This window comes from Ahaetulla prasina, chromosome 1 (genome assembly GCF_028640845.1).
Source record: "Ahaetulla prasina isolate Xishuangbanna chromosome 1, ASM2864084v1, whole genome shotgun sequence".
Classification (NCBI taxonomy): Eukaryota; Metazoa; Chordata; class Lepidosauria; order Squamata; family Colubridae; genus Ahaetulla; species Ahaetulla prasina.
Genome location: NC_080539.1, coordinates 146005540 through 146024512, shown reverse-complemented (window position 1 = coordinate 146024512; position 18973 = coordinate 146005540). Strand labels below are relative to the sequence as shown.

The 18973-nt window shown below is 38.3% G+C and overlaps 1 protein-coding gene across 4 annotated transcripts in view; it reads left to right on the top strand.

Annotated features, from left to right (window-relative positions):
• The first annotated feature begins 399 nt into the window (after positions 1-399).
• The window catches only part of ARHGEF10 (Rho guanine nucleotide exchange factor 10), a 117980-nt gene continuing 99406 nt past the window's right edge, over positions 400-18973 (top strand). Inside the window, exons 1-3 of one of the 4 annotated variants that reach the window (XM_058177489.1) lie at positions 401-621; positions 10894-10984; positions 15027-15066. Coding sequence is in view for 2 of the 4 variants with exons in the window: in XM_058177480.1 (XP_058033463.1) it covers positions 10945-10984 (40 nt within the window). In the remaining 2 variants the exon portion in view is untranslated. Of the gene's footprint in view, positions 622-10893; positions 10985-15026; positions 15067-18973 lie in introns of all 4 variants that reach the window. The other 3 variants (XM_058177480.1, XM_058177471.1, XM_058177497.1) reach the window with 3 other exon arrangements.

The window sequence follows — 18973 nt, the reverse complement described above, 5'->3', positions numbered from 1 at the left end:
AATGCTTTTCCTCAGAGGGCCACAGAAAGTTGTGGAAAACGAGGTAAAAATGCCAAAGTTGTTTTTAGTGCCAATGGAGGTGTTTGCACAGGTTGTTTTTTTTGGGGGGGGGCGGGGCGGGGCGGGGAGAAAGCAGTCTCCTTTGCTGAGGAAAAGCGAAACCAGCCAGAACAATTTGGACTGGACTCAAAAGGGGACACGATAGCTGCAGGAGCCTCCTTACTCCGCGCAGCCCAGCTGTACAACAGAGAGCAATTAGGCGGGTCACGTGGCCATCGAGGAATGCGATGCATGCGTGTACGGGGGTGGAAGGGAAAGATCTGGAGCAGCAGCAGCGGCGGCGGCGGGGGCGCAGCTCTGCTGCTCACAGCGCCCTATGCCTCTGCACAAGCGGGAGCAGCCGCTGGAGTGGCAGTCAGGAGAGCCAACCGGAGGGGGTGATTCCTCCCCGGCTTCCTCCAATCATGCTCGAGGTCTCAGCGACATCCTCGGCTCGGCAGGGTATCCTGCGTTCGTGTGCGGGAGAAATGCTGACCGCCTGCGTCTTTCGGAGGGGACCTCAGCATCGGTGAAGCCGGAGCAGTGGAGAGGGGGCGGTGACAGTGCCTGGAGGCTGCAAAGGTGACTATAGCGATGCCGGACAGGCTGGGCTTTCGGCCGAGCGGGGGTTGAGTGCTCGGCATCCTCAAAAGGCGGAGGTTCGGCGCGACCGGGACAGAGACGGGCTTTTGCGGAGGAGAAAGTTGAGGCGCGCGTGGAGATGGGCTCCCGAGTGTGTGTGTGGGGGGAACTTGAACTGCTGCCCCCCCCCCGCGCCCTTTTCCTCCGTTCGCCCTTTGCAGGCAGATGCCCAAGGAAGCTTTCTGCGGCTGCTTGGCTCAGGGGCGGAGGGGGGGGGAGAAGAGAAGTTTTACTTGTTGTTCCCTATGGGGAGCCCCACTGAGTACGTCCCTTTCGTTTCCCTCCCCCTATGGAGCCGCGGTTCACCCACAGCGGGTATGTGGGGTGTGTGTGCGTATGTTTGTGTGTACTCAGCCTCTTGGATCCAGCAAACTGGTGGTGTCACGGTGAAAAAATTCATATAGAGGCAAAACCTATGGATGCCAAAACTGTTCAAAAAGAGTTTTCTGTGGAATGGCTTTGCTCAGCAAGACTTTTTGGAAAAGAGAGTTGGGAGGATCTCCTTTAAAAAACAAAAACAAAAGTAAATCTGCACGGAGAGGGGAGATGTTTTCTTTTCCCCAACATAAATGCTTAATGTGTTGCCCTTTAATAAATGTATCTAATTAAATCTGTGGGTTTGAGTTCGGTCTAGAGTTATTTCTCCTCAGTGTTTCTCTCTCTGCGTGTGCACGGGATGATGTTGTTTCAGGGTTGGGCATGTATTAAGAATAAAATAATTTAACTGCATGGAATTGAGTTGTGAATCAGAAGAGTCTGTAGGCATTTCTTTATTTATAATGTTGATGCCTGCGGTTGCCCGCTTCGCACTGATTGAGGTCAGCAGTGCAGCTTTCCGAAGTGTAAAAAGTTCCTTTGGAAAGATGGTGGTGATGCCAAGTGTACGTCCTGATTCCTCCTTAATCCTCTCCAGTGTCTATTGCAAAAGAGGGTGGCTCACTAGGGGTGTGGCAAAAGTGATGGAGTCTGCACAAGAAAATGTAACTGCAGAAAAGGGCCTCTTCAGTGGCCAGTTTTATTCACTTGCCCAATTGTGGGCTTATTAGAAGATTCTGGGTGGGACTATAGAAATGCTTTCTTGACTTCTGTAGTGAGAGGTGGGGTCTTTTCCCCCCAGCAAATAATCACCTTACACAGAAATGATTGAGGATGCAGTAGTTAGATGACTGATTGACAGGTGTGTTCTGGTGTGGATATCTTGAGTCCCTGCTTCACAGTGTAGTCGTGGAAATAAAGGGAAATTTCCAGATAGCTCATCTTGAGCTCTTGAAGAAGAGGTGTGGTGGAGATCTTACCAATCAGTAACATTTTATACAGAAAATTCATTTAAGATGATCCCTGCCTACCTCAGTATTACAGAAAAAAAATCCTTTGCTGCCATTATTGAATTATCAGCAAATGTAGACCAGAGACTTTACCCATGACAACTTGAAGTCATTTCTTGTGGTTGGACCCATAAGTGTCCCTTAATATCTGTGACTTATTTTGGATTAGTTTTTGTGTGATTCCACTAATACTAGAAAGTGAAAATAAATATGTTATCAAAGGGCTGGCTAATACATTGATTAAATAAATAAATTTATGCACCTGCCAGATTTATCTTCTGGAGACTTTGAGAATCAAAAGAATTGATTCTTTTGGTGGATGGAGGTCACCGTTTGCATTTAGATTTTTCCCATTTATAAGGTATGAGAAGCGATGTTGAGGATTATGGCACAAAAATGGGAGTTGCTGCAGAATTATTTGAAAGAGGGACCTAAAAAAGCTGTAGTTAATACTCTAAGTCTTTGGGAGAACAATGGGAACATTTAAATGGAATGCAGAAGATAAGTTTGCAGTGTTAAATGAAGCCTCTGAATTGTTAATTTTGAATGATAGAAGGAAGAAAGTATTAATCGTATAGATATTACTTATAATAAATATACTAAATATATATATTCATGCACTATGTATAATTAAGTCAGTTGAAATAGAATGTCAGTTTTAATTAGGTCCATTCTTGACCCAACCAACCAACACTTTGGAATATGGCTGTGGGCTTAATTCCTACTTGAAGTCTCTAGTTTAGAGAGACTGGGAGGAAATGTCATTGTTTTAGATAATGTGTCAAAGGCTGAACTGAGATAGATTTTACAATTAATGAATTGTTGGTCTTGTGTGCTTAGAATGCTGGTTGGCTGAGAAGATTTGGCAAGGGTGATTCTGTATGAAAGAACTCTTGACTTCAAATGAATGATTTGTGTTTTGTGGCTCAGTCCTAGCTTTCCCATGTGTTCAAATCTCGGACAAGACATTTGCCTTATCCTCAACAGCTTTTTAGCAATGTAATGATTATTTATGATAAATTGCATTCTGCCACAACTAGTTTTCACCTTTTATTAACATGAAAAGATTCTGAAGATGTGAGAAAGAATGTTCAGAGGAACAAATGCTACTTTAGATTTTAGACACTTTACTCAGGAATAATTGATTACTGACCTTGAAAGTATAAAGATGCATCACTTTGAAGAAAGCTCAACATGCTGAATTATAGAAGATAATGTTTATCTTTTATTTGAAATATTAACTTTAAGATAAGTCAACATTGTTTTTGAAGTAGATTGTTTGAAGCTGAGAAAAATGTAATCTAAGAAATAACTGTTGTAAGATACTGTATGGTGTAAAATGTGGTGTGCTCATCATGCTATTCCAATATTTCATAATTCACAGAACATAGAAATTATATCACGGATGAACAGGGAACCGGCCTATGTATATTAAATAACTTTAAAAAATTATGTTTCCAATATTATATGGCTTTATGAAAGCTCTCTTTGAGTGCCACAGGTGCAAAAAGGTGAACTTTAAATATTTTGGATAAAATATTTAGAAGCATTGTTTTCAGATCAGCTCATCTTTGTATGTATATCCACTTGACAGAATTTTAGGAACTGGAATGCTTTGTTAAAATACTGTAGTATCTGGCAGTTCACTGTGTATTTCGACATTCAAATGAATTAGGAAATTCCCAGAATATTTATATAATGAACACTTGAGGAAAAGAAAAGCAGCCTTTGTAGAGAAACTATCAATGGAGAGATATTTTTTTTTATTCATGAAGAATCCTAAGTTTTCTTTTTTTAAAAATCCATCTGAGCAGAATTGCATTTGGTACCAGCAATGAGGGGAAACCCGCTTTAGTCACACATGGCTCAATAAGTGAGCCAGATTTCCATTTTATGTTGCAGATTAGAGCAAGAAAATTGGCAGATCACTCAAAAAGATCCAACTTTAAATGAATAAATGACTCAGTGCACTAAAATTTATGATCTAGCATAATGTATTGGTGGAAGATTAAGAGTTTGGAGACTGTCACAAGGATTAGTGTTAGAAAGACAGGACGATTGTTTTGGAGGATTTTAAAGAATAAAAATGGCCTTAAGGCCCCTGAATAACTATAGGCTCCATTGTGAAGCTACAGAAAGGATGATTGTAGATTGTCATAGGAAGGTAGAGATGAGATTTGCATACTGCATTAACTCAAATTGTTTTAACTCTCATTTATTGAATGTACACAATTAGCTGAGTTTGCTCACCACATTTCAAATATTTTAGCCACCAAATGAGAAGAGAGGACTCATTGGAAAAGACCCTGGTGTTGGGAAATTAAAGCAAAAGGGGAAGGGGAAGGCAGAGGAAGAGATAGATAGGTCATTGACACAATGAACGTGAATTTGAGCAAACTCTGGGAGACCTTCTTAGAGAAGGCTTGGGGTGCTGTAGTCCATGGGGTTGGCAAGAGTCAGACACAACTTAGTGACTGAACAACAACACATTAAACCAAAAAAGGAGCTAGCCACATAAGAGCTTAATGTGGTGGATGAATCCAAAGTTGAGCAGGTGCAAATAGAGAACTAAGATTTGGCATTTGTAACAAATTCTTGAGATTGAATTCTAAAATTGTTGCAATTTGTAGCTGGCTGATGTGGATTTTTGTATATGAGGAGGCTGTAAAGTAGAGAAACTTTACTAAATAAAACAGGTTTGTGAGAGTTTTTATAAAGTGAAGATTCTGAACAATGTGAGTCTTAGGTGTATGAGTGATTTGGATATTTTTAACTCATTGACTCTACATGGTAGTGAATTCAAGGTCTTATAGTCCAACAGTCTCATGCGTCACCAAATGCAAAAGTGTATCATGTAGGTCAGGGGTCCCCAACCCTCAGTTTATGGTCCAGTACCGGTCCGCAGCATGCTAGAAACTGGTCCGCGCAAACAAGCGAAGCCCCATCCATGGGATGCAGGCAGAACACGAAACTCCCTCTGGTCCATGGAAAAACCTCTCTCCTCGGAACTGGTCCCTGGTGCCCAAAAGGTTTGGGGCTGCTGATTTAGGTTTGCCTTTGCTGTACATCCCTTGGATAAAATAAATGAATGGGACAGGTTTTAAAATTATGATATAAAGCCTATTAAAATCTGTTAAGGGAAGGCATCTTCTAAACATTTGGGATTGCAGCTCTTAGAGCTCCTGTTGACTGCTTTCCATATTGGTTGAAACTTTTCAGAGAGGAAATATCAAACATTTTGGAAAGAAAATTGCAAACAGGCAATCAAACTACTTACACCAATCTTGTAACATAGCTTCTTACTTTTTAAAATAAAAAAATGTATATTTATAATGGAACTGTCATATTAAACAAAAATGATTAGCAGGATTAGATCAGTACAGTATGATGAGTTATACTGGGATCAAATTTCACAGCTTAAATAGATAGAAAATTATATAAAACTAATATCATGAATAGGCAATACTTTTTTTTCCTTGCTAGGAAACACTGCAGATAATTTTATTTGAATCAGAACCCTAATTGCTATAAGGAAATGTTTTACATATTGGTCCATTCTGCAGTTCCAGTTAAAGTGAGTTATAAATAACTACCACTTATTATTTACTTGTCAAACGCAACTCAATAGTTTCAGTATTTAAGTTATGATTTAGATATGAGCCAGCAGTGTGCAGCAGCTGCCAAAAAAGCCAACACAGTTCTGGGCTGCATAAATAGAGGGATAGAATCAAGGTCACGTGAAGTGTTAATACCACTTTATAATGCCTTGGGAAGGCCACACTTGGAATTTTGCGTTCAGTTTTGGTTGCCACGATGTAAAAAAGATGTTGAGACTCTAGAAAGAGTGCAGAGAAGAGCAACAAAGATGATTAGGGGACTGGAGGCTAAAACATATGAAAAACGGTTGCAGGAACTCGGTATGCCTAGTTTAATGAAAAGAAGGACTAGGGGAGACATGATAGCAGTGTTCCAATATCTCAGGGGCTGCCACAAAGAAGAGGGAGTCAAACTATTCTCCAAAGCACCTGAGGGTGGAACAAGAAGCAATGGGTGGAAACTAATCAAGGAGAGAAGCAACTTAGAACTAAGGAGAAATTTCCTGACAGTTAAAACAATCAATAAGTGGAACAACTTGCCTGCAGAAGTTGTAAATGCTCCAACACTGGAAATTTTTAAGAAAATTTTGGATAACCATTTGTCTGAAATGATGTAGGGTTTCCTGCCTTGGCAGGGGTTTGGACTAGAAGACTTCCAAGGTACCTTCCAACTCTCTTATTATGTTATGTTAAGTATAATTAATATTGCTTGTAGTTCAGATATGGCCTCTATAGGCTGAAGCCAATTACTCAGTGGTCCACGCTGCCAAAACTTAGAGGGCACTAACACCTGCCCCTTTCTTCTAAATCATTCTAAAAATGCAAATCATGGAAGGTGTCACCATCAGACACCATTATCAGCCCAAGAGTGCCATACACTCTTGAGCTGGCACTGAGTTCAGGGCATCCTGCCCCAACCTGATCATTGTGGATGATTGGAATTTATATTTTAAAACAGCTGGAGGGATTTAAGTTTTGTGGAAAACGTATGGTTCAGGGCAATAAGCCAATGTCATGTGTAGTTCTCAATTAGTGTAGTTAATAAATCTCATGAGATAGTCACATTATTTGAATTTATACTATTCGAAGTGATATTTCTATGGAAAATATGGTAATTGATTTCAACTCAGAAATAGATTTATTCAGAAACAGGCAATGAAAATTTTAGATAAATGTCTTATGTATATTAATCAAATATTAAAGGATATAAAAATATCCTCACAATTTAGAACCATGGTTTCCAAAGTATCAGATTAGTTATAGAAGGCAAAATAAAACAAAAAATTCTATTATAGATTCAGGCATTCCAACATGTCCTATTGTAGCCTCGACCTTATTCATGTCATTCAATCACATCAAATTGTGGCGTTAATGTAATGATGAGCTTTTTCTTTTTTTAAACTTGTACTGACAGACATTCTCTTTTCTCTATTTTGAACACACAAAGATTAGCAGTTCTTAAAACCACAGTTGCAAATTCACATATGCTAGCCTCAATTGTGTACACGCTACCTTGATTTACCCTTGAATTTGGGGTTGCATTAAATGCAATCTGGTATCAATTATAATCTGTCCTAAACTGAATATCACATCATTCTAACTTGTACTAAATGTGGCTATCTGTGTTTGTAATTGTTAAGAAAGACTATGCTGGAAGATGCTTGAAATGTAATGAAACAAGAAACAAAACATACATGCAAACACATATTAAACCATTGCTTAAAAGAAAAAAACACCTGTCTTGTTAGAACTAACGAAAAGTGAATAAACTGGAAAGTGCAACCTCAGAAATGCAAATACATTAAATTGATACATTATGATTCTCCTTATAGTCCTGATTCAAATTTAGGGAATAGTAATGCTAATGAACAACTAATCCTTTAGTCCATGCATGGATAAGCAGCTAACCCACACAAGCAGCACAGAAGTTCTATGTTTAGAAAAATCTGTTTCAGTTGTTAACAAAGCTTGTATTTTATCTGACAAACCTCTGAATATACTATGGTAACTTTCAAGGTTAAAAATTTGTCCTGCTTACTCTTCCATATTGCGGATGGGAATAATTGAATTACAATATAAAAAGTAGCTTAGAGTTGTTTTCCAGAAATTTAAAATGTTTTTCCCCTCACTTGAATGGTTATAATAAACATAAAACATAAGAAAAAAATTTTTAGTCTGCAATATTATTTTAGGAATATTCATGGCAATTAGCATATTGAATCATTTGAAATAAAGTACCTCATTTTGTTCTAAAATATGTAGAGAAAATGTGTTGACTAGTATCTATAAAATAATTGAATTAGAATTCTGTACTTTATTACCACAACAGTACATATCACTTTGTAAGAGCGGTACTTAAGTTTATTCATTTGCAGAAATATAACTAATTAACTGTTAGTTAAAATCTGTTTTTTTTGAGTTATGGAGAAAATAATAAAATTTATCCTTCAAGCTTACTTTGAACTTGGTTCAGTTTATAATAATGTTCCACATTAAAAATATGCTTGGGGAAAACTAATATACTAAAAGAATCAAATTATTCATAGGTTTGTCTCAAATGACACCAAGCTCTATGTGATAATAAATACACAGCAAGTTATTGATGCTGGCTTTTTTTTCTTAAAATAATAAGATAAGGAATAGAAAAGTGGAACATAAATAATGGAATCACAATCTATGATATAGAAAATTAATTGCTAAATTATACACGTTGAAAATAGCAATAGTCATGTCTTTGAGATGTCTTGATTGCGTTCATGTTATTATAGACATCCCAGTATTTGTAAGATGGATATCACAACATTGAAAACCATTGAAACATATTTTGCTTGCTCAGAATATTCTTGTGAGATTCAAAACAAGTTCCTTTTTTTTCAAGCTCGGGAATATTTAATTAAAATTTCCACTGTGGGTGTCAGTTCTGCAACCCCTTAGTAAAGAATGCATATCATATGGTAATTATCCAACAAACAATGGCCTTTTTCTCTTTGATTCACAGGTAATTGAGACAAACACCCCAAACAAAAACTGGCACATGACATGTTAGATCAAAGTTTTATTATATTAAATTCAGGGTATTTCTCTCACATACTGAAATGCTTACATTCGTGAATTTAACACATTTTACTATTATGTTTATTCACCACCCATCTCAGTGTCATGGATTCGGTTGGCTTCCCAACCTATGAGAGACACACGAAAACTGATGAAAAAGTATTACTGTACATGTTGTGGCCTGTTCTAAGGCTGTATCATGCAACGTGGTTCCTTTCCTTGGCATTTTAACATGGGGATGTGTCAGTTTCACAATAGGATTTTAGTAAAGCAAAAATCTGAAGCCAGCAAGAAATTTTGGCACAGTCCTAGCAAAAAGTTGCTAATATCATAAGCAAATTGGAGAGGAGTACTGGCAGTGGGCCTCTTCCTTATAAACTACTGGCAGGGCTAATGTACTGCGAAAATGCATGAAAATGCAGAACAAGCAAGCTGTATGCAGTCCCCACAACTTACGACCACAACTGAGCCCAAAATTTCTGTTGCTAAATAAGACAGCTGTTAAGTGAACTTGGTCCCATTTTATGACCTTTCTTGCCAAAATTGTTAGGTGAATCATTGCATTTGTTTAATTAGTAACACGATTGTTAAATGAATCTGGCTTCCCCATTGATTTTCAGAAGGTTGCAAAATGTGATCATATGACCTTGGGATACTGCAGCCGTCATAAATATGAGCCAGTTGCCAACTGTCCTGATTTTGACTAGGTAACCATGGTGATACTGCAACAGTCGTAAGTGTGAAAAATGATAACGAGTCACTTTTTTCAGTGTCGTTGTAACTTCAAATGGTTACTAAATGAACTGTTGTAAGTAGAGCGCTATCTGTACTTTAGGTCTGGTATTTTAGGTTTGTTTCTGGATTTAAAGCTTATTGATGTCATTTTTAAACCCCGTGTTTCTTGTTGCTAAACTTACAAACTCTGTCCTTAATTCCTTGTTGTTTAGGATTATGAATTGATTTGAAGTTAGGCTTATCTGGATTTAAGCCTCATGCCATTTAATCATAAATTTGTCAAATTATTTTATTACAGAGTAGCCCCAGCCCATAATATAGGCTTAGAGAAGGCTTAGGAGTATCTTTGACAAGAGTTTACACTTTTGTTATTGGTAAGGGCTGTTGGCCAAGTGCCTGAGTTAATTGCTGAGTTAGTATAGCATGATAACAAAAGCACAGTTATACTGCAGGCAGTCATTTCTGTATCAGAGTAAAAATGGAAGATGTTAGGACAAATGAAGGAGAGCTTAGGTTGGTATAATAAAGATAGATTTTCTGGCACAGTATTTGTTTGAGAACCACTTACTAAGTGTCTGGCACCAGTAACCTTAATGGAAGTTTCTGCTATTAAACACAAGCAAAATGGTATTGAGTGGATTCATGATGTGGTATAGTTGTGGTGATCTTATTTTCTTGGGGGAAAAAAAATAAAGGACACACCTGAAAAAGGTGGAAATCTGAAAGAAGGATAAAATTTTCAAACTGTAAGGAAAATTCTAGAACGAAACCAAGAAAAACTTTACCAAAATGCATAACCTAATAAAAATATCTAAAATCAAACAGTATATTTAAATTCATTTTAAAAAGACAATTCCATTTGCATGCTTTTTCACAAGAATATGAAAGAGGCTGCCTTTTTGTGGTGCTGTTTGTACAGTAAAAGTTAAATGATAAAAATAAAAGGACAGAAGTGATTTTTGAAAAATAAATAAATGTAAATCTAAATCTATTTCTAAAATAAAGCACTACCTATAATAAAGGACACACTAACATTGTAGATTGGCATAAGGCACTGTTGTACTATAATGGCTTCTGCTACTTTATTTATTAGGTTTTTCTCCATCTTTATTACTTTATAAGTAACTCGAGGTAGCAGACATACTATTACTTCTTTCTAATACTATTACTTCTTTCTAATACAATAACACTGTGAGATGGGTTGGGCTGAGAATGACTGGCCCAAAATCACCCAGTGGCTTTCAAGTCTACAGCAGGACAAGAACTCCCAGTCTCCTGGTTTCTAGGCCAGCACCTTAACCACTATACCTAATTGGCTCTCAATAGCCCCAAACTCTGCAAATAAATAAATACATAAATAATAGAGCACCATCCTCTGACTTCAAGAAACTCTCGTTCTTAAACATTTAGGCATGTTTTCTATCATGTAGTCAGTATGGTATATGATATGTTCTAAAAATGTGAAAAGATGTTCACCTGTTTTAACTTGTCTTTTATTACAGAATCATTTATTATACATTGAAAAGAAAACACAGTAGGGAACGAAGAATAGAATGGAAATGGAAGGATTCCCTCCACCACCACCTCCTGAAGGTAATACAAATTTAAAAAGTAGGACTGTTCATGCTAAATTGAAAGTACCTGCATTTTAAAATACTTGAATTTATTTATTTTGTACGTTTAAGTCATTGTTGATGCCTGGATACTGTCTGGCCTATTTCCTGCAATTTCTTTAGCAAGATTTCTGGGAGTGGTTTGCCACTGCCTTTTTCCTGGGGCTCAGAGATAGGGACTGCCCCCCTTCATGCCTCAGGTGAGACTAGAATTCATAGTCTCCTAGGTTTTAGCCTGGTGCCTTAACCACTACATCAGGGTGGCGGTTTTTAAAATAATTCCTTAAATGTTGTTTTACTATTCTGAATTACATCGTTGTTGTTGTTTTTTACTGCGTTCTTTGTTTTCATAAACTCATAGGGAAAAGATTCTGTGTCTAGCATGTGTTTTGGATTTCCTTAAGATTCCATTGAATGACTTCATTCATTGGCGCTGGTTATTACAGATGAAAAGTTGTTTCTAGTAATTATTTTCATTTGTTACAGTATACATTATCTCCTATCTTGAACTGGATCCCTATTATTGTGGGATGGTTATGCTAATGCAAGGTTGTTTACAATGCAGCTTTTATTTAGGGTGGATAAGTCAATATATGTGATGGGACAGAGCCAGTGAAAACATATGTGAGTGTATAATTTTCTGGAAAATGTTGACTAAACGTAGTTTGCAATCTCTTTTCTACATTAGCTATATCTGTTTGTGTTCTGGTTAGGGTTTTAACTGGTTCTTCATGGAATCACTGGGTGAAGCCATCTATTTGCTGGGGGGTTAGGAATCATCAATAGCCTCTAGGCCAAAGAAATGACGCTGTCCAAGTTCTGGCTCAGTACCTGGATCCTGTGGAGATGTGAATGGGGGAGGCCTGATTGTGATAAGGATTCATTATCTGTATCTGGGGATATTCAGTGAGGTCACTGTTGCCCTTGTGTGATTGGTCACAGTCTGGGGGTCCTTTTGGACTGACAGCTGCTGAAAGAGAAAGAAATTTTGTACAAGTTCATCTGGTATGTTTGTTATACCCCTTTCTTGAACCAGGAGGTCCTTCAGGACCAAGGAGGTCAATTACACCTTGGTCTCTCACAATTGGATTACTGTGATGCCTTCTACATGGGGCTGCCCTTGAAGACTACCCAGTAGTTATACCTGGTAGACTGCGGTAGTCTAGGCAGTGGTGGTTGTGTGTGTCCCCACTGCTTCAAAATTTGCAATGTTTTTTTTATAAAAGTTTTTTATTTTTATTTCTAATAAAACATATATAAATGTACAGTCTCTTTAACCATTCTTATCACACATATTATCATTCTTCATCCTAAAACTTTAAAATACATTAGGAGTTGCTCTTCCACCATTCCATATCTCCCTTCTTCCACAACAACCATTCCTCTCCTCCTCCCCTCTTACCCTTCCCTCCCTTCTACTTTTTTTAACTTTCTTCTTTCCTCCTCTCCTTCCCCTTCTCTCCTTCCCCTTCCTTTCCCCCATTCCTCCCCTCTTCCTGTCTTTCTAACCCTCTCTCCTACTCTTATTTCCCCTCCCTTTCTTCCTCTCCTTTTCACTTTCTTCTCTCTCTTTTCCTCCCTTCTCCTCTCTTCTTTTTATTATTATTATTATTATTTATTAAATTTTTATACCGCCCTTCTCCCGAAGGACTCAGGGCGGTGTACAGCCAAAGATAAAACACAATACATATACAATTAAAACCAACAATTAAAACCTAGCAAATTACAAAAGGCTGATAAGTAAAAGTTTAAATTTAAAATTATAAAAGAATTTAAAAAACCCAATAAAAACCCCAGTTTAAGATTAAAACTATTAAAACCATTATGCCAGTCCCGCTTGAATATATAAATATGTTTTTAGCTCACGACGGAAGGTCCGAAGATCAGGCACTTGACGTAGGCCAGAGGGAAGTTCATTCCAGAGCATCGATGCTCCAACAGAGAAGGCCCTACTCCTAGGGGCCGCCAGCCGACACTGTTTGGCGGACGGCACCCTGAGGAGACCTTCTCTGTGAGAGCGTACGGGTCGGTGGGAGGCATAGGGTAACAGCAGGCGGTCTCGTAAGTACCCGGGTCCTAAGCCATGGAGCGCTTTGAAGGTGGTAACTAGAATCTTGAAGCGCACCCGAAAGACCACAGGAAGCCAGTGCAGACTACGCAGCAGTGATGTTACATGGGAGCTGCGAGCGGCTCCCGTTACTACTCGCGCAGCCGCATTCTGGACTAACTGTAGCCTCTGGGTGCACTTCAAGGGCAGCCCCATGTAGAGAGCATTGCAGTAATCCAACCGAGACGTGACCAGAGCGTGAGTGACTGTGCATAAGGCATAAGTCAAGGAAGGGCCGCAACTGGCGAACCAAGCGAACTTGGTAGAAAGCCCTCCTGGAGACGGCCGCCAGATGTTCATCAAAGGACAGCCGTCCATCCAGGAGGACACCCAAGTTGCGAACCACCTCCTTTGGGGCCACTAACTTGCCCCCAACAGTCAGCCGCGGCTGCAGCTGACTGTACCGGGGTGCCGGCATCCACAGCCACTCCGTCTTGGAGGGATTGAGCCTGAGTCTGTTTCTCCCCATCCAGACCCGTATGGCTTCCAGGCACCGAGACAGCACTTCGACCGCTTCATTCTTCCTACATGTCCCTCTTCTCCTCTCTCCCTTCTTTCTCCGTTGTTTCTATTTTCAATTCAATATTTTGTCAATTGATATTCGCACAACCCTGATCTTACAGTCATGGCCGAAAGTGTTGGCACCCCAGAAATTTTTCCAGAAAATCAAGTATTTCTCACAAAAAAGTATTGCAGTAACACATGTTTTGCTATATACATGTTTATTCCCTTTGTGTGTATTGGAACAAAACAAAAAAAGGCAGGAAAAAAAGCAAATTGGACATAATGTTATACAAAACTCCAAAAATGGGCTGGACAAAATTATTGGCACCCTTAACTTAATATTTGGTTGCACAGCCTTTGGAAAAAATAACTGAAATCAGTCGCTTCCTGTAACCATCAATAAGCTTCTTACACCTCTCACCCGGACTTTTGGACCATTCTTCCTTTGCAAACCGCTCCATGTCCCTCTTTTCCCAAGAGCAATTTTAAGATCTCTCCACAGGTGTTCAATGGGATTTAGATCTGGACTCATTGCTGGCCACTTCAGAACTCTCTAGCGCTTTGTTGCCATCCATTTCTGGGTGCTTTTTGACGTATGTTTGGGGTCATTGTCCTGCTGGAAGACTCAAGATCTCGGACGCAAACCCAGCTTTCTGACACTGGACTCTACAGTGCAACCCAAAAGCCTTTGGTAATCCTCAGATTTCATGATGCCTTGCACTCAGTCAAGGCACCCAGTGCCAGAGGCAGCAAAACAACCCCAAAAATCATTGAACCTCCACCATATTTCATTGTGTTCTTTTCTTGTAGGCCTCATTCTGTTTTCGGTAAACAATAGAATGATGTGCTTTACTAAAAAGCTCTATCTTGGTCTCATCTGTCCACAAGACGTTTTCCCAGAAGGATTTTGGTTTACTGAAGTACATTTTGGCAAACTATAATCTTGCTTTTTTATGTCTCTGTGTCAGCAGTGGGGTCCTCCTGGGTCTCCTGCTATAGCGTTTCATTTCATTTAAATGTCGACGGATAATTCGTGCTGACACTGATGCTCCCTGAGCCTGCAGGACAGCTTGAATTTCTTTGGAACTTGTTTGGGGCTGCTTATCCACCATCCGGACTATCCTGCGTTGCAACCTTTCATCAATATTTATCTTCCGTCCGCGCCCAGGGAGATTAGCTACAGTGCCATGGGTTGCAAACTTCTTGATAATGTTGCGCACTGTGGAGAAAGGCAAATCTAGTTTTCTGGAGATGGACTTGTAACCTTGTAATTGTTGATATTTTTCCACAATTTTGGTTCTCAAGTCCTCAGACAGTTCTATTCTCCTCTTTCTGTTGTCCATACTTAGTGTATCAATGCAATGACAATGCAAAGACTAAGTGAACTTTTCTCCTTTTTATCTGCTTTCAGATGTGATTTTTATATTGCCCACACCTGTTACTTGCCCCAGGTGAGTTTAAAGGAGCATCATGCTTGAAACAATCTTATTTATCCATAATTTTGAAAAGGTGCCAATAATTTTGTCCAGCCCATTTTTGGAGTTTTGTGTGACATTATGTCCAATTTGCTTGTTTTCCTGCCTTTTTTTGTTTTGTTCCAATACACACAAAGGGAATAAACATGTGTATAGCAAAACATGTGTTACTGCAATACTTTTCTGTGAGAAATACTTGATTTTCTGGAAAAATTTCTGGGGTGCCAACACTTTAGGCCATGACTGTATATCCACATTTTCCTTTCAATTTCTTTTCTATTTTGCTGGTTAGACATATATCATCCTTAACGTACATTTATATAGTACCTCTTTTTTCATTTCCCCCCTCCTTCCTCCTTTTTCATTTACTCTGGTGTCATCTGGATTTCTATTTTTTTTTGTCTTTTCTCTCATTTATTTTTATTTGTATTCCTGTTCTAGCCAATCATAAAAACATCACCATGTCTTGAAGTACACCGATTCCTCTTTATATTTTAATCTTAATGTTAATCTGTTCATTTCTGCACATTCTAGAATTTTCTTTATTATCTCACCTTCTAATGGGATTTTTTCTGCTTTCCAGTTTTGTGCAAATACTATTCTAGCCGCTGTTATTATATGTATAATCAAATATGTATCTTCTTTGCCATATTTCTCCGGTAAAATTCCCAATAAAAATGTCTCTGGTCTTAACTCTATACGCTAGTGTAGCATTCCTTCTAACCATGTTTGTATTTTAACCCAATAATTCTTTGCTTCCTTACATGACCACCACATATATGATCCTGGTGACATTTCCAACATTTAGCTGATTTGTCTTTAAACATTTTTGCTAACTTTTCTAGTGGCATATGCCATCTATAAAACATTTTAAAATTTGCAATGTTATTGCCTGGCTTCTGGGTGCCATTCCGTATACTGGTTATTAACTATCGGTATAAAGCTCTTCATGGCATCAGCTTGCCTTCTTGACGGACTGCTTCTCTCCATTTGTTTCTACCAGTCCAATGAGGGCTGATAAAGTGGACACATTCTGAATCTCATTAACCAAACAGTGTCATCTTGCAGCACCCAGAAAGCATGCCTTCTTGATGGCGGACGCTGTCCTCTGCAGTGCTATGCTCTAAAGCAGGGGTCCCCAACCTTGGCAACTTTAAACCTGGTGGACTTCAACTCCCAGAATACTTCTGGGAGTTGAAGTCCTCCAGGCTTAAAGTTGCCAAGGTTGGAGACCCCTGTTCTAGAGGTCATACTGCTTGAATTTCCACAAACTATAAAAACGTGGTTGTTTTCCTGGGCTCTGGGAAAGGATGGTGGTCATACTCCTTTGGCTTCTTGGTTTTTATTTATATCAAGGTTTTCTCTTCAGCTGTACTCTCTTTTTGATATATGTTGTTTTCTTTTAATTATAAGTCCCTCAGAGTTATGGAGGAGTTGGGCAGCCTCAAATTTCAATTTAATGAATAAAATATGAGTTGCTCACAATTAACCATGAGACTTCCTGGCTTTGATAATTTTCCCCCTTAACTTCCAATCTCGGAAGATGTGTCTGTTTCAGGCTTTTCTAAATTAATATTGTATTTTTATATATAACAAAACCCCAGCTATTTGGGGTTTTGTTATACGGAAAACATCATAGTGCCTTTGGTGTTTTCTGTCTGTCTCTGTCTATTTATCTGTATCTCTCACCTACCTGCCCCTCTGTCTGTCTTTTTCTCTTTCTCTCTTTCCGTCCCTCCTCCCCCCCTCATTTAGAAATGACCCATATCCCTCATAGAAGGACTCTGAGCAGCATAAAAATGAAACATATACAAAGATAGTTTTCATATAGTGCACTCATGGCAGGGAGTGCTAGGCTGACTCTGAATTCATGAATGATGGAATCCATAAAATACCCTGATACTCCCTGAAGGATATCTGATACTCAGTGAAAATTTGCTTTTGCAGGCTGTGTTGTCTTTTATGCAACACTTAATCAAGTTTTGTATGCTTACAGAATTCCATTTGCCTAAGTATTTGAAAAGGAACACTGCCTTTTAATTCAGCCATAAATAATATATTATTTGGCTGAAAAAATGTGAAAATGCTGCCCAGCAGCAAATGTTACTTCCTTCCAGTATGTATTAAGGATAGTTCAACCCCAAATGTAAAATAAAATAGCTGTCTCTTCTGACATTGCCACCACTGATTTCCATCGTACTGTCTCCATTATACAATTTCTTGGGAGTTCCATATCATTGGCCCAGTATCTCTATGACAAAAACACTTTATTTTTTTTAATGTGAGATAGCATATCCAGATCTTCTGAGTTATGTTTAGGATGAGTCTGAGGGATTTAATAATTCCATTGTATTATACTTCGTTTGCTGTAAAGAAAATCGTTTTTATGTTCCACAATCTTGAAATACCACACTATCCAAAGACAAATGATTTATTTTCTGGAGATTTGGGAAGGCTGGGACCACATTGGATGGAGAAGCATCAAAAGTTAAAACCTGTTTTTCGAACCTTTGGCTACGGCCAGAATTAATCATACAGCTTTATTTATCTTCTAAAACTTTATCTGTGTGTAGAAATGTTGTTCAGAAACTTTGGTGAAGAACATTCAACTTTTGGTAATTATTTAATGAAAGTATATTTAGAAAAAGTAGAATACTACCCTGAAATACAAGAAAATATGGCAGCCTTTTTATAAATTAATGAAAAACGCCTGATAGACTTCAATCTTATTTATGACATTTCAGAAGTAAATTCTACATATGATCACAAAAAATAGTTAAAATAATTTGTGCACTGGTTGTTGGTCATATTTGTAAATTATGAATTATTAAAATTCATGGAATTTAGGGTGAAGAGTTTAGCAAAGAATTTCATAGGAAGTCTGCCTGACAGAGCCTTCTTTGAGGATTGTAAGAATATTGCTTAAACTGAACTTTGTATTATATGGCATTTGTTTGTGAGAAATGCCCATTTATGCACACAGACAGTTACAAAAGATGGTACAAATGGAGCCAAGATTTAAGTCGAATGAGAACAGCTTCTGAATTGTAGCCCTCAATAGTCCTTTTTGTGGAAGCTGCTGGTAGATTGTTTGGTGTCTGAATTTCTGTTTTAAAAGAGAAGAGTCTTTTAAAAAGAAAGGGAAAAGCCAAAGTGTTTAATTAAAAAAAATCAGAAAAAATAAAATTAAGTAAACCAGCTTTAATTATTTACTTTTATATAACAGCCATGCTTCACAACAGAGAGATAGAACAGAAATCTTTTTCCCTCACTAATGTAAGCAGGGTATTGTGCATTGTTAATTTATACATGAAAGAACATATTTCCAATTAAATATAAATCTCCCAAGTCATGCTGGGTTCCTGGTGACTTCATGGACATGCCTAGTCAGTTTCCTTGGCAAGAATACAGAAGTGGGTGTGCCATATTGGGATTTCTTTCTTTTTTACTCCAGTGTGTAGTTTATAGTTCTGATATTCCTTTAAGGCCCAAAATCAGAAGTTCCCAACCTGGAGTGCCCATAGCCACAGAGGGTACAAGATGGAATTTCAGGGTGTGTGATAAAGAGTGGCTTGTTTCTGTTAAGGATGAGTCATAAGTCACAATTACTTGTATGTGAATATAATCAAATATTTCTTCAGGATGTGGGGCATAGGACCACAGCTTTAGACGTTGTTAGTCTTAAGGCAACTATTTTGATTCTAAAATCAAATCACTCTGTTGATTTCTATCTAGTGTTATGTGGAGGCCATGTAGAAAGACCTTGTTTCCCTCCCTATTTTAAAATCAAAGACTGCTGTCAAAGAAATGGATTTTAGTGTTCAGTCAAGCACATAGTGCAGCTATTCTTTTCACTCTTGAATAAATTGTTCTTCACAAATGA